This window comes from Ornithodoros turicata, chromosome 1 (assembly GCF_037126465.1).
Source record: "Ornithodoros turicata isolate Travis chromosome 1, ASM3712646v1, whole genome shotgun sequence".
In the NCBI taxonomy this organism is placed as follows: domain Eukaryota; kingdom Metazoa; phylum Arthropoda; class Arachnida; order Ixodida; family Argasidae; genus Ornithodoros; species Ornithodoros turicata.
In genome coordinates this window covers 4,198,332-4,212,912 of record NC_088201.1, presented here as the reverse complement: position 1 = coordinate 4,212,912, position 14,581 = coordinate 4,198,332, and the positions used below count along the sequence as shown (strand labels likewise).

The 14,581-nt window shown below is 46.8% G+C and overlaps 1 protein-coding gene across 1 annotated transcript in view; it reads left to right on the top strand.

The window, feature by feature from the left end:
- Positions 1-9,086, top strand: part of LOC135377334 (xaa-Pro aminopeptidase 1-like) — a 38,582-nt gene extending 29,496 nt beyond the window's left edge. Inside the window, exons 10-18 of the mRNA XM_064609688.1 lie at positions 1,410-1,496; positions 1,584-1,693; positions 2,975-3,124; positions 3,189-3,249; positions 3,339-3,408; positions 4,110-4,214; positions 4,275-4,346; positions 5,411-5,586; positions 8,638-9,086. Coding sequence (XP_064465758.1) covers positions 1,410-1,496; positions 1,584-1,693; positions 2,975-3,124; positions 3,189-3,249; positions 3,339-3,408; positions 4,110-4,214; positions 4,275-4,346; positions 5,411-5,586; positions 8,638-8,757 — 951 coding nt within the window. The 3' untranslated portion in view covers positions 8,758-9,086. The remainder of the gene's footprint in view (positions 1-1,409; positions 1,497-1,583; positions 1,694-2,974; positions 3,125-3,188; positions 3,250-3,338; positions 3,409-4,109; positions 4,215-4,274; positions 4,347-5,410; positions 5,587-8,637) is intronic.
- Positions 9,087-14,581: the final 5,495 nt, after the last annotated feature.

Here is a 14,581-nt window from a genome sequence, read left to right as displayed (position 1 = left end):
ATCGCTGCTGCTTTTCCTTGTTGCGGAATGCACAAGCAATGCCTGGAATTCTCGGTGGTTCAGAGCTCTAGCATAGATAAACTGTTGAAAATTGCATTCATCAAGTGGGTCATTTTTAGTGCCTTGCTACATTCCTGGTGCAAGATACAGTCAAATTCTAAGAATGAAGCTTTGTAATTTTGTAGTTTCTGCTTCAATTTCGTTGCTACACCTTGCTCTCCTTCCAACCATTGAAGGTGCACTGTCAGTAGCCAGATTAAGTGCCTTTGTCAAGTCCACACCAAGCTTCTCCAGCGACTGCGTCATGGCATTGGAAATATCCTCGCTCGTTGTCGAGCCCTTCAACGGCACAAGTTCTTCTCTGCTATCATTTAACAGGCAGGTTTAATGCCATGACTGTTTATGAAATTGGGCCGAATACTTTATTAAACAGATTGGCAAGCATTAAAAAATTGTACTCCGTTGTTGATCATTGAGAAATCATCCAGACGTTGGTGCACATGAAACCAAAAGCTCGGACCTTTTGTATCAAACGCTGATCACGTTTGATTACGTAGATGAATTATGCATCTTCCAATCAAATAAAGCATCATTTCCAATATTCCACAAAAAGGGTGGAAGGGTTGAGCGTTGTCGGAAAGTCGCCATAATTAGACGCAGAGTTTCTCGGTGCAATGCGTCGATCCCTGCAGCCCACAAACTGTGCAATGCGCAGAGGTGTAGCACTGACGTGCACCATGCGTGCAATAGTTACCCCACTGAGAGCTCACGAACCTGACGCGAAGAACGTGGGAAACGGCTAACTTTAACCCTCATCGCATAGTTGGCAACAGGGTTGCAGAATGGGATCTCCCATTCCATTCCAATTCCATTACAAGGAATGGAGATTTGTGATAATTCCATTCCTTTAAATTCCTCGGAATGACTTGGCAGCCCCATTCCATTCCGTTAATTCCATCAATAAAAGAAAAGGGACCGGTAACCGTGCTGGGTAGCCCAGCAGTGCTATAGAGGAGGTTGTACCCATTATTAAGGCATTAAGACTTTATTAAGACATTAACGAGGTTATTTCGCCCTTGACCGTGTGGCACCCGGACCAGTCCATTCCAATTCCATACCGTCTGCGAAAAAAAAAAAAACACTGCCTAGTTCCATTCCAATTCCATTCGGGGCTCTGATAAATCTGGAATGATTCCGGAATCATTCCAACCCCGGAGTGGCAACCCTGGTTGGCAAGCACCTTCCTCGCAGAGGAAGGTCTGGGTTTACGTCACAGCAGTCTACAGGCGACAATTCAGTACGGAATAACTTAATTTTGTTTAAAGGTGTGTGCAGGGATTTTGACAACGTTCGTGGACCAAACGTCTCTGGTTTATAATGCGTGTGCGCGCGTGCGCCTTTTTTCTCAGGAACGCCGAATCGAGTGTACGAACCCGATAATTCTTCGGAAAGCGATAAAGAACGAGACTGAGATAGAATGCATGAGAAGAGCACACGTGAGTGTCTGCGAGTTGATACCTCTTCTTGCGTCGTACGGCTTGCTGGGGTACTTGATGTTTGTTTGTTTTTTCTTTTAATCCCAGATCAAAGATGCTGTGGCACTTTGCGAATTTTTCCTATGGATGGAGTCTGAGGTGCCCAAGGGGGAGGTGACAGAAATCAGTGCAGCTGCCAAATTGGAACAGTTTCGGAGGTAGGAAAGATCAGTGCAATCTGTTCCCCTGCAATGCATGCGCTGAAACTATACGTCCACGTCCACCCGCGTTAACGCTGAACAGGATTGGGGCCGTTGGCAAAGTAGTCAGACACGATGTACATTTGCGGGACCATTTAACGGGGTTTCTCCTCACGGTCCCTTATCTCAAGTGTGTTCCTGATTTTGTGTAGCACTAATAAACGAATAAACAAATTTGAGGGTAAAAACGCCTACTGATTTTGAAAGTTGGTGATCATCAAAGTAGTCGCATTGTAAAACCAGACATTTAGCCCCACTTTTTTTTTTCTGCAGAAATAGCAAAGAGCCGCACGCCTAGTCACATTCGTTATCTTCTGTCCAACTGTGTTTTTTTCGGTTGAAAGGAAAAGAAGTGATTCAAACAAATGTTAAGCGACAGATATTCCCTCTAAACGTTGCTTTTATAGAAGTGAACAGTTGAGTGAGGCTCAATACTAATAGGGAGTGACTTTTTCGGGTTAAACCCGATTCCCCCCCCTCCCCCCCCTCCCCGAACTGACCTCCGACCAATTTCGGTTAAACCCGATTTCTCCCCGAATTGCTGTCAGTATGAAATCCTCGAGTCACGTTCCCACTGAAGACGAACAAAGGTAGCCACGTGTAACGCATGTTAGAATGGGTCACTTACTTTCCCAGCGATACACCCATGTGTGTCAACACGGTCTATGCCTTCGGGGATTACCGCTGGAAGGTCACGATCCCGCAAAAGAACAAAAATAAGGAGAGAGATTAAGAAGGACTTAATATACAAGAGGAGAAACAAGAACACCCGGTAACACGCGAAGGTACAATTATCGCCCGATTTCTCTCCGAATTACAGATTTAAAAGTAGCGCCCGACTTTTTTACCCCCGAATCCGATAAAATAAGTATTTAAAGAGATTAAAACATTTATTTTACTGAACAACAACCTTTCGGTCGGAGCCCATCCTTCATCAGGTGCGATACATTGAACACTTGGTAGAGATGTTTATATACTAATGTACATCAGAGAAAGGGGACAGCGAAGGCGGTGAGGAGGAAATACAAATTCCTATTAGAGAGGACTGAGGGTGCAAAAAAAAAATACAAAAGTAAAATGAATGTTTCAATCTCTTTAAATACTTAAGTGCTAGACTTCTCCCATTTTTTGCCTGTTAGTTCCCCCCCCCCCCCCCAAACTACTAAAGCGTTGCACGAAAGCATCGCGGCACGTGCGCACGCAACGGAACGTGGTCGGTGAGAGGGAGTCTCTGTTCAGGGAACAAGAAGATTACGTGGGACCCAGCTTTGAAACAATATCTGCATCCGGCCCCAACGCTGCCATCATCCACTACCGCCCGGAGGAAGAAACCGACCGGCGGGTCACCATGGAGGAAATATATTTATGCGATTCCGGGGGCCAGTACAGGTACGTACCGGGACAACCGTGTAGCGCGCCGCCTTGCTTGACCCCGTTGACGCTTTTGCTGCAGGGACGGCACAACAGATGTGACGAGAACGTGGCATTTTGGTGTGCCCAGCCAGTACGAGAAGGTGAGGTAACCTGCGGATCTTCCGATTTTGCTCGTGCCAGGATGATTAAGGGATGGAAATAGCTAGATAAAATAATGCTTTTCTTGCAGGAGTGCTTTACTCGTGTGGTCAAAGGGAACATAGCGCTATCATCTGCTATCTTTCCCAGACTCGTCAAAGGTAATTGAAAGACGATAGTTAGAGCCTGATGTTTTAGGGTTTTACTCGATTCTTCCCCGAATTTGCACCCCGACTTGAAGGTTGCCTCTTTTGGGGTGAAGCCCGATTTTTTACCCGGCAAATTGCCCTCACTGGAATGTCTGTAGGAATGCATTAATTTACTTGTTTGGCAGAAAAATTCAGTTACATCACCATTTGTACCATACTACTACAGTTAGTTCAGTAACTGAGCCAGATTTCACCCTGAATTTAGCATACTGGAAGTTTTTTCGCCCGAATTCACGTGAATTTAGTGCGCACATTTATTTACCCGATTTTTACCCTCCGAATTTCGAAAAAAATATTTCCCGAAAACTTCAGGCTCTAACGATATTTAACCAATCACTTTGAAGTTTGAAGCGGCAGTATGGACACAAAAGTGAAAGCTAAATAAATCGAGGGTCATAACGCTTTCTTTTGGTGCTCGGTAATTGTACAAAATATTTCGACTAAATTTGCGGCTTATTACACGTAATAATTTTCACTGCCATCACTAGCTTCCGGTCTTCTTCTGCCATGTGAACCGAACCACCAGTTTGAGGCATTCGTTGGTTGTTAGATTTTATCTCATCGCGAAACAGTTATGGATTACCTTGATGTCGATCACACGCCTTCGTGACATCATGCCTTAGTTTAATACCTTAGGCCTTTAATACCCCCAGGGCAAATGCTGGATACCTTAGCACGCCGTGCTCTCTGGGAGGTCGGCCTCGACTACCTGCATGGGACGGGCCACGGTGTCGGAGCTTTTCTGAATGTCCACGAAGGTATTTTGAGGGAGCGTTGGTGTGCGCAGAATGTTAACAAGGGGGCATGTGTGTGTGCAGGGCCCATGGGCATTAGCTGGATGCCCCATCCCAACGACCCTGGACTCCAAGAGGGCATGATCCTCTCGATCGGTAGGTGGTGGTTAGTGTTGCCAGCTAGAGTTGAGGGCGGGTGGGATATTGAAAGTGTATAGTAATACCTAAAGCCTGGAACAACCCAAGAACCATATTCACGCAAACTCTGTCACGGGTGAATACTAAATACTTCGCACGCGGTGCAGACGTCGCATGTACGTCTCCGTTTTCCCCACTTTTTTTTTTTTTTTTTTCTTTTCCAGCTGAAAACTTTCCTACTCTTTCACATGATAGTGTCACCATGTTTCACCCCCTTTTATAACTTCTAACATAAAACCCTTCTGCTGCTTTGCTTCTTTCTAAAGTTGTTTGTCGTCATCGTTTTAAATTTTTTTCACAGGGGCTGTCGTGCGCTGCGGTAGTTGTACGTCCGCTTCTGCGCGTTCAAGATTCAGATTTCCGTTGTCCAATCACGATGTAGATCTCGTGGGCCGATAGGGGTTGCCGGTTATGACACGGTCGTTATAATCTAGTAGGTCGTGGGTTAAACACGCTACGCTGTTGTTTTAGTGCTCTTCGAGGCCATGGCTAGCGCTCCTAGTTTTCTGCGGTGGAAATATTTACTCCTCCCGCGTAGTGCAGCATTCTCCCAAGATCGCATACCCACTCATCCTGCGTGCTTTTCCAGCCAATTTTTGTAACTTTTCAGTGCGCAAACAAGACTCGACTCTTAATCTGTCTCCGGGCTTTGCTGCCATTAAATTTCCTTTTGTTGCAGCACATTCAGCCATGTAAGTGCGAGCATTATCAGTGGTGTCAGGCACTGCGGTCGCGACTGATTGGGTTTGACCTGGGAAAATGTCGCAGATCGATTGAAAACCTTTCATAATTCAGTATGATACCGAAGATACCGTCTTTCGGCTCCCGCTTGGAAACAGTTGGTTTTGAAATGAGATTTGTCGGAGCCACATCACGACGTTTCCCCCCGAGTTTAGCGGGGTAAATTAAAGCGGAGAGGTGCTTATTGACTTTCTATTGATTTTTTTTTCCTAAATGTGGCAACACTGGTGGTGATGATTTCGAAAGTGGTCGTACGTTGATGGCGAAAATATTGTCACCAGAGCCGGGCTACTACGAGGACGGCCAGTTCGGGATCCGGATCGAAAATCTGGCACTTGTCAGGAAAGCTGCCACCAAGTACAATTTCAAGGACCGGGGATTTCTCGCCTTCGACTCGTTGACATTGGTCCCCATTCAAAGCAAGATGCTGGACCCCCTTATGCTGACAGCGGAAGAGGTAAAACCCATACGTGATGTTTCTCAGGAGGCAAATGCAGTCGCCGACCGATTTTTCGGACCTCGATTTTTCGGACATGCTCGATTATTCGGACATGCTCGATTATTCGGACATGCTCGATTATTCGGACATGCTCGATTATTCGGACTCGTTCGCGGAACGTCCGCGGGTCCCATAGCGTTGATGTATAAGAACGTCCAAAATTTCGGACGCCGTGCAGCCCCGTCGCTCGATATTTCGGACTCTGTTTGCCCGACCAGCGAATTTCTCTCTTGGGGTGACGGAAAATATTGGTATCGTCCGAAATTCGTATCAAAAGAAATCAACCAACTAAAATATTGAGGCAACAAAATAGGCAGTGATGATCGTTCATTTTCCATTCCTCTGAGTAGAAGAGGTCTGTCGTAACGCTTTTGCGTCATCGTTTTTGGCCAACGGCCCAGCACGTGCTGTCCGCCCGCGGGTCGCGCGACAGCGCTGTAAAGCGAGCTTCACCTAAAGCACGCATGCGTTATGTGAAGCCGACTTGCGGACTTGATGACGGCGGTGCCTCTGTCAGTGTACTTACAGTGACGAAATGTCGCTTCGGGAAATAGAAGCTGGTGTTATCAGGCAGAGCTGGAAGCGCGTTAGGAAAGCATCGACAAATTTTTCCAGCCTAATAGGGCTTAGTAAAGGTTATTTTGAAGTGAAATTAGTTTTTTTTCAGACTGCTCGATTATTCGGACTTTTGCGCGATCACCGCCGAGTCCGAAAAATCGGACGGAGACTGTATTCACCGGTATGGCTCATAGTCGTGTAACAGACCTGCAGCTGAGCCAAAGGCAAGCTGTCCAGGCAAGTTCAGTCAGATTCGTTCACAGTGTAGGCCTTTTTAATCTCAAGTTAACAACACTGTTATTGATATAGCTTTTTACGTTTTTAGCTTAGTGGACGATCTCGGCTCGTCCATGAGTGTTCTGCGCGTTTTTTTTTCTTGTGAGTCTGGCAGTTTTGAGACAAGTAACTGTGTGCTGGCAACATGCATTTAAAAATGGCTTGGCTCATCGAGTGATGACAATGATGAGTTTGTTGAGGAACTCAGTTCCCCAAGTGAAGATGAAGAAAGTGAGGGTGGCTTTTGAACTGTCAAACAGTGGTGCCAACTGTAAACGATGCATCTCCACGCCTCACTTCCAATTTTGAGCATTTCTGGGAACGACATTTCATTTTTGCAACAGTGATGATCGTCTCTTGTACCGTAATTTCACGCGTATAAGCAGCACCGCAGATAAGCCGCAGGACGCGTTTTTTGGGACGTTTTGAAAATTTTCTGGCAGATAAGCCGCACCCGCAGATAAGCCGCGGGCAATACGAGACGACTGATTTGTGCGACAAAGGAGACCATAGAGAAGGCCATAAACCCTGTGGTCCATACTCCGGGATCGGCACAGTGTACAACAGAGGAGGTCAGTTCTGGAGTTCTACCAAGATCGGATTGTGCCCTTGTCGGGTGTTTTTCGTGGAGTGATGGGTCCGTGATTTTCCAGAAGACGAGAATCACTGTCACCACTTTCCTTAAAGCTGCTTGGGGGAATGCACCAGGAAGATCAATCTACTCGAATGTGGACCCGTTCCTGTTACGCACTGTTCGTGCATCGGCAGGGCAGTGCTGTTAAAATCGGCGTATGGGGAAAATACCAGGAAAAAATAGTCATCAGATAAGCCGCACCGGTGGATAAGCCGCAGGGCGCCCGTGAGAAAAAAAAATCGCGCATAAGCCGCGGCTAATACGCGTGAAAATACGGGTACTTGATCGTCTCTTGTGCACAAGGAGCACTGTGATTTCCTGAAATAGTCTATTGGTGCATATAACTGTGACTGAGCAATCTGCAGCATGGAGTGCAGTGCTCTGTATTTGTCTCGTAACTTTCGTGCCTCCTTTTTAAAGCTCGCACTAGACATTTTGCCGCTCTCGGTTATGGTTCACGCCTTTTAGCAATGTGAAAATTTCAACAAAAATTGCGGCGTTAGAGATGCATAAGAGACTGCCACAGCCGCATAACATGTGCAGACACTTATTGTGCTTCACTTATTACAAAAATTTCACCCACACTCGATTTTACGGCACCTAATAAACAGAGGTGAACGTGGATAACAGTATCTGCGTCTGTGAACATTGCATTCAGGAAGTACAGTGAAACCCGCGTATAACGATATTGACGGTAATCGCGAATTCCATCGTTATACGGGATACATCGTTAAACGAGGGATGACGTAAATAGCGCGTCCCCGAAAAGTCGCGCGTCACCCCGCGTGTAGCAAAAGAAAAAGAAACAGATGCTAAAAAAAACGCGAAGCTGTGTGACATCGCACTGGCTTGGGAAAGCAGCGATCAGAACTCGTGGAGGGAACCAGGGAACATAGCAAGACAACTTTAGGCAACACTTCAGGTCACCATTCCGCAAGTCGGCTTCACCTAACGCCTGCGTGCTTTAGGAGAAGCTCGCTTTAGAACACTGTCGCGCAACTCGCGGGTGGAAAGCACGTGCTTGGCCTTTGGAGTCATCTCGCGAATTTGAGCAGCATTGGCCAAATACGGAGACAAAAAAGCGTTACCACCTACCTCTTTCACTGACAGTATTGGAAAATGAACAGTCGCTGTCTATTTTCCTGCCTCAATTTTTATTTCGGTTTAATTCTTTTGATGTGAATTTCGGATTATACGAATTTTTTCCGCTACCCCGTGATATTCGTATCATCGAGGTTCTACTGTATCTTATCGCGGCGATTTTCGCCGCGAGGTTACGCGCGCGGGACAGCGCCCAACATCGTTATACGAGTACTCGGAACCGCGGTCTCCATCGCTATACGCGGGTCGTTTCCCTGTAGAAACAATGTATATTTTGACGGTAAAATCATGAACAATCGTTTTACGAGGGATATCGTTATACGCGATATCGCTATCCGCGGGTTTTACTGCAGTTCCTCAGACAGTGATAGTCTATGATAGTTTGTGTCGCCTTCCATAACTTTGGAAGTTGTTCAATGGAAACACAATTTCCAACCCAGGTGGATTGGCTGGACTCTTACCATCAAGCGTGCCGTGATGTGGTCGGCCGGGCACTCGAAGAACAGGGACGGGAACTTGCGCTCCAGTGGTTGCTCAAGGAAACGCAACCCCTCGGATAGATGGGTCGCACTGGCGCACCCAAAAAGGAAACGCTGTGCCAAAACGGGAGGGGTTATGTCGTTTCTCTTTTTGTTAGTGCGAGGTCCAACGCAGAGATGTACCCCGGCCTTCCAAAGATGCATTCTGTTTGAGGAGTTTTTGTACCCCCCAGATGACCCGATTTCTAGGATGCCGGAAGTTGCCCTCCAGTCATCTCAGAAACCCATAATGAAATAGGCCGTGTGGTCCTTTCGTCGAGGAGTCCCCCTTGCATCTCCAGAGCCCCGAGTGCGTCGTTGCAGATCAGAGGTCGGTCGGATAAGCAATAAGGAAGGGCCTTTCCCTTGCAGTTGGTACTTTCATTTATGGCCTCAAAGCTTCAAGCAAACACAACAATGTCGGCTGGCTGCTGTGTTTTTATGATGGCCGTATGACGGAACAGCAGCGCTGGCACGTATGCATCTTTCCTTTTGGTTGTTTGGCCTGCATCAAAATGCACAGCGCCACTTTATTGCGGGAGTGTCACCCTGGGTGCAACAGAGCGCGTTTCTTTTTTTTCTTTTTTTTCTCACCCTATGGAAGTGAGCTGGGTTTCGTTTCTTTGGCATTGTGTGTCTGCGCGTGCGTGTGTGTGTGTGTGTGTGCACGTACGTGTGTGCGTGCCAAAAAGAAAACAAAATGGGAGTGCCCCATCTTTTGTGTCTGCGGCAGTATGGCATGTGGAGAAACTCATTTCGGTTGACTCTGTGGGGGATAAAACGAGCACCGTCCTTGTGTGGGTAAATTTGTGATAGTGTTTTGTTTGGTTGCTTTTCGTTCGTGTCTTTTTGTCTCTCTCTCGATGGGCGCACACTTTCCCTGCAAGGGTGTGTCTGTGCCGCTAAAAGAGAAAATTCCTGCAGTACCAACATTCCAAAGCGTCTGTTATGGTGGAGTGTTCGTATGGCCTCTAGTCGTGCATTTAGTGGCGGTGCCAACGAGAGGAAAGCATCCGTTTCTTGGTGGGGGTGGGGCTTCCATATGCAAATAATCTTGTGGCTCGAAGGCGAAGATGATGTGGAAGTGGCACCGCGGAAAACGGAGAGAGAAAGAGAGAGAGAGCCCGATGATCTGCCGCGTATCTCGTGGCTTTGAAGGGAAGTTATTTTTTTATACTGCCGTGTGTATCTAGGTAGCTCTTAGGAACCTCTGTGTGGGCCAGAATCAGGAACACTCTCTGCTGGACTGAGATAATTCCACCCTTGCTTCCCTACCAGTTTGGCTCTGTTCGTGGGTGGCTCTCGAAAAGCTGGGGCGGCGCACGTACGACCAGAGGCGAGATGGAACCGCTTAGGCATATAGCAATACAGAGCAATATTTGCCCGTCGATGCAGTGCCATATACGTTGCTTCATCGTTTGGAACGGGGATCCGTCATTGCCCACGAAACGGGGTTGTCCGGTAAATCTGATTGGAGGATTTAAATTCGAAATACGTATTCCGCGCGGCTGGGTTTCCAGCGCGACGACAGGCTGTGGCAAATGTTTGCGTAGATAACGGTCGGTGAGCAAGCGTGGAACAGTCTCTCCGAGATGCTTATTTACGCGCTGCCGGCGGGTGTTCCTCCGTACCGAATCGAGAGACTTTGATTTAGAATCGTGCATTCCTGGCTCTTGACGCAACAAGGGACAGCTGTCAGTCTGGAAAAAAATTGCGGATACTGTTGCGTGGCGAGCCTCAATATATACCTCGGTTTTTTCGAGTCTTTTGAAAAAGTAGTGCCTTTTGTTTTTTGGGCTCTAACCTCAATCTCGAAATGCAGTTCAACTGCAAATTTTTTAGTGGGCCCCCCCGTATACAGTAAACAACCAAGGACCTCAGTTGCACTACCTCGACGGCTTTTTACACAACGCCAGGTCTTTTTCGACGGGTCTTTGTTGATATCTTGCCCTTCCCCAGAGGAAGGCGGACGGATAAATGTTGCTGTAATTTTTCTGAGCAGTAGCTCTTTTTCTACATTCTGTACCACTTGGTGACTGCAGCTCCACCTTGGTGTAAATGTGCATTGTGCATTGTTGTCTCATCTACCTCTCGAATGCCAGACGGGTCCCTCGGTTCCTAAAAAAAAATTGCAGGCTGAAGGAAGCGAGTAAGCAACCGCAAATACCTCATGTGACGCAGGGATGGCTCCTAAACAACGCAGATACCTCAGCGAACTTTTTCTCTCTTTAACGTTGTGTGTGAGGGCGCCTTACGCTGTTGATGCTATTAGTGAGGTACCCTTTGTGTACGAAGAGTTCTGTACAACCGACATACCTCAAAAAAAAAACCTGGACTCTCGCATACTGCGTGTGCTTATTTCGGATTTCTTGGCCTACTACGTTGAACCAGGGTACGTAGAGCAAAGCTACAGCGTCGAGAGTCGCTTGACCCTCGGGCACCGTAACTGTAATTTGTTGATCTGCTAAAGACTACCTCCGATTCCCATCCCTGTGCAACTTTAAATACCTCAGCGTTGTTAGGAATGCTAGAACGTGCGTTTAGCAGGGTGTCTACCAACCTGGAAAACACGGAATAGTCAGGGAATTTGGCTAAAAAGAAGCTGAAGTCGGGGGAAAATCGCAGACAAGTGCCGTGATGATGGGCGGCGAATCGCGAGTGCCGACCGGTGGTTGAGAGGCGATGCCGCAGCAACGTTACTGCGAGTAGCAGTTCACCAGTATGACAAGCTCTGACGCAGAAAAGTAGGGTAGCCTCACTAATACCTAATAAATGGTCCGTTTTATGTTGGATCTGCTGTCAAAACGTACGAGCAGGCACCAAGTTCCCTTTTGTTTTTGTCAGGGAATTCGCTCGAAATAGTCGGTGAAAACCTGGAAAAGTCGGGGAATTTGAAGGCTGCAGTTTGGTAGACACCCTGTTTAGGCACCTCGCGTATTATCTTCGGATTTGTCTGTGCAGCTGCGTTAATGTTACCTCAGATTCACGGGACCCCGTGCGAAACACAAATACCTCAGCAAATCGCTAGCGTTGCAGACGCCTCAGCGACACTCCGGTGTGTAGGACAGGCCTCGTGTATGCAGGGATACCTCAAACAGTTCTACCTCGCCAGTCTGCCGCTGCAGTCACCGAGTGCTGGGTTTGTCCTGATGTGCCCTCTGTTGTGTGGTTTCTGCTGTGAACCTCTGCCCAGGCGGCCTACGCTCCGTCGCCCAAGCGGGATGTTGTTGGATAATGTTGTTGCGTTTGTCAGAGAACCAGAGCGAGAGAGAGTTGGGCGGGCAGGCGGAGCGCCGCTCTTGCATCTTTTTCCAACCGAGCAGTCGACCGTTTGTGTCTTCCAGCAGGAAAAAAAAAAAAAAATGTTTTGTGTTGTTGCTGTTGGCGTGCAGTAGAGACGAGAGAGAGAAAAAAAAAAAAAAAAGCGCATATCACACTGTGGACAAGTGTAAAAGACTGGAGCAATAACTAACCGTGTTGACATTCAATGGAGGTCTGTGTTTCACGCTTGTGTTTTATTCTCCAGGCAGTCAAACTGTCGTATCTGTTGTCTTAGCAGAGCCACCCCCACGCAGACTGGGAGACATACGCCGTTTCTTGGGGGTGAAAAAAAACACCTCTTTTATATAGTTCGTCGGGTGGGACGTTAAAACCACGCGCTTTTTGTACGGGGGCAAAAAAAAACGTTTCGTCGTCTTAGGGGACCGCTCGCTCGGTGTGCCTTGCTGAGCAACGCCACCTGGGGGAGGCCCTCCCACTCTGCTGCGGGCGGTTCTGTCCTAGCTCTTGCTGTCGTGCTGTCAGTGTTCAGTGTAGAGGTGGCTTGCTGTTCTCCGGCACGCACGTCCCGCTTTGAAAATCAGAGGGGGATGACCGGATCAGTCGATGCCAGTTTGCCAAACAAGCAATATGTGCTCTCCACGAATGGAGATGATGTAATTTGGTTTGTATAAATTACCTGCAAGTGTTGAAATAAAGGATTTAAATGAGGCCGTAACATTGAGTGACTCTGAAGCGCTATCTTACCAGGGGCTCGGAATTGGAAGTATTGTTGTCCAGGGAAGAGTTGTTTACATACCTGGCAGTCAGATGAGTGTCTGGTTTTATGTTTTAGTTTGAGTGGTAAAAATACAAAAGGACCTTGTTATCTGATAAAGCAACTAAGAACAGCTTAATTTCTCAGCTAGATGTTTCTGCGTGCAATACTATCAAAAATTGCCTGCTGTGCTGTTACCAGACACACTTGAAGGTGCTCGGGTTAGAGTTTCAACCTAAACAGCCCTGAAGATGATTAAGATTTTGTTATTCTTGTAGTGGAACCACCCAGATCAATGTGCTTCGTCAGAAAATGATGTTACCACTTGGAATAAAAGGGAACGATTGTTGAGAGGCAAGTAACAATGCCAGGGAACAACTTTCTTTGGACACCCTGTACCTTCATTTGCACTTCAGTATATTTTAGCACATATTTCTGCCACATGCTTTATTTTAGTTATAGCAGGATATGCTACCAGGATTGATTTGAGAGCACATACTCCTCTTCCCAGCAAATCCTAACAAGATGGAAAGTAACTCTTCTGTTTGTTGTAACGTTGTGCGATAGGGACAACACCCATGTGGATGGCACACTTCCTACTGGGGCAAAAAAGGGACACGACACCCATAAAGAAACTCCATTTACTGCATAAAATGCATTTTCAAAGAGACTGTGCCTTCCTGCAAAGCTGCATTGAGTTGTTGAAGCAAAACAATTGCTGCCTGGCCTGTGCCATTCAAAGAAGGCTTTATCGACTTGCTATTTTGTTAGTGGTCTCTCCAATCGCAAGCATGCTTTTAAGGGTCGTCGGAGAAAAAGGTCGGACGAGAAAATGATTCTGGAAAAAAAAAAAAAACGAAGTCCCCCTCAAAATTGCATCCCACAAGGATTGCTTTGTGTCTGCTGTTTTATTGGTTTGTGCTTGTTGGCAACACAGTTTTCAATACTGTGTACACAGTGTATTCACTAAAGTGCAGATAATCGTGCTCTAACAGCTCCTGAAATATGCGTGCAATTATGAACAAATTCTCATATCTTTGCTTGTACCCGCTATGAAAGCACGGCACCGAATACACAGAATCTGACATCCTCGTATTATGGCCATTCTGTTCGGGAATCATTCTGTCCCCGCGTCAATCCTATGTGTGTCACACACGTTACTATGACAGTTTATATTGGAATTACCAAGACGATTCATACCGATACAGGAAAAAGATGTGTATCTGCCCGCAATAATGTGACCTGCTCGTGGGTTTTGGATATTTCAGGATGTCTCACGATGCTCTTTGTCGCAATGGGCAATGTACTGTAATCTGGCTGTTGGGACCTGGTTTGACCGGTATGGCTCGAAGGAGGCGCAAGCGGATAGAGCTAACAGCTGGAACTAGGAAACGAATGCATGTCCGACCTGTGAGATGACACTGAAAGAAACAGTTTAAAAATAAGGCGTCGAAGAACCAAATTTGTAAAATACACTTTTAAGCCTGGATCATGAAACTACCCGTGGTGTTGAGTTCCCGAGTACCGAGGTAGTCGCCGCTACAACACATTCCCGCCCCTTTCCAAGCTGGGTTGCTGAAAGTTCCATGCTGCTTTATTTTTTTTTCTCTCCTCCTCCAACCTACTTATTACATTTCTATATACAGAAATTTTCTAATCAGTCCCACAGGCCTGGAGCAGAATCCTGTTTTAAGCACGCAAGTACAAGATCGTGTCGGCAATTAAAAAAATGACACGAAAATTCGTGCTCTCACAGTCGGTGATTAGAGGTACCAGCGAGGAAGGGACACACTTTTGAGGGGACCTTTTCTCCGGTTCCGGCTTTTAAGT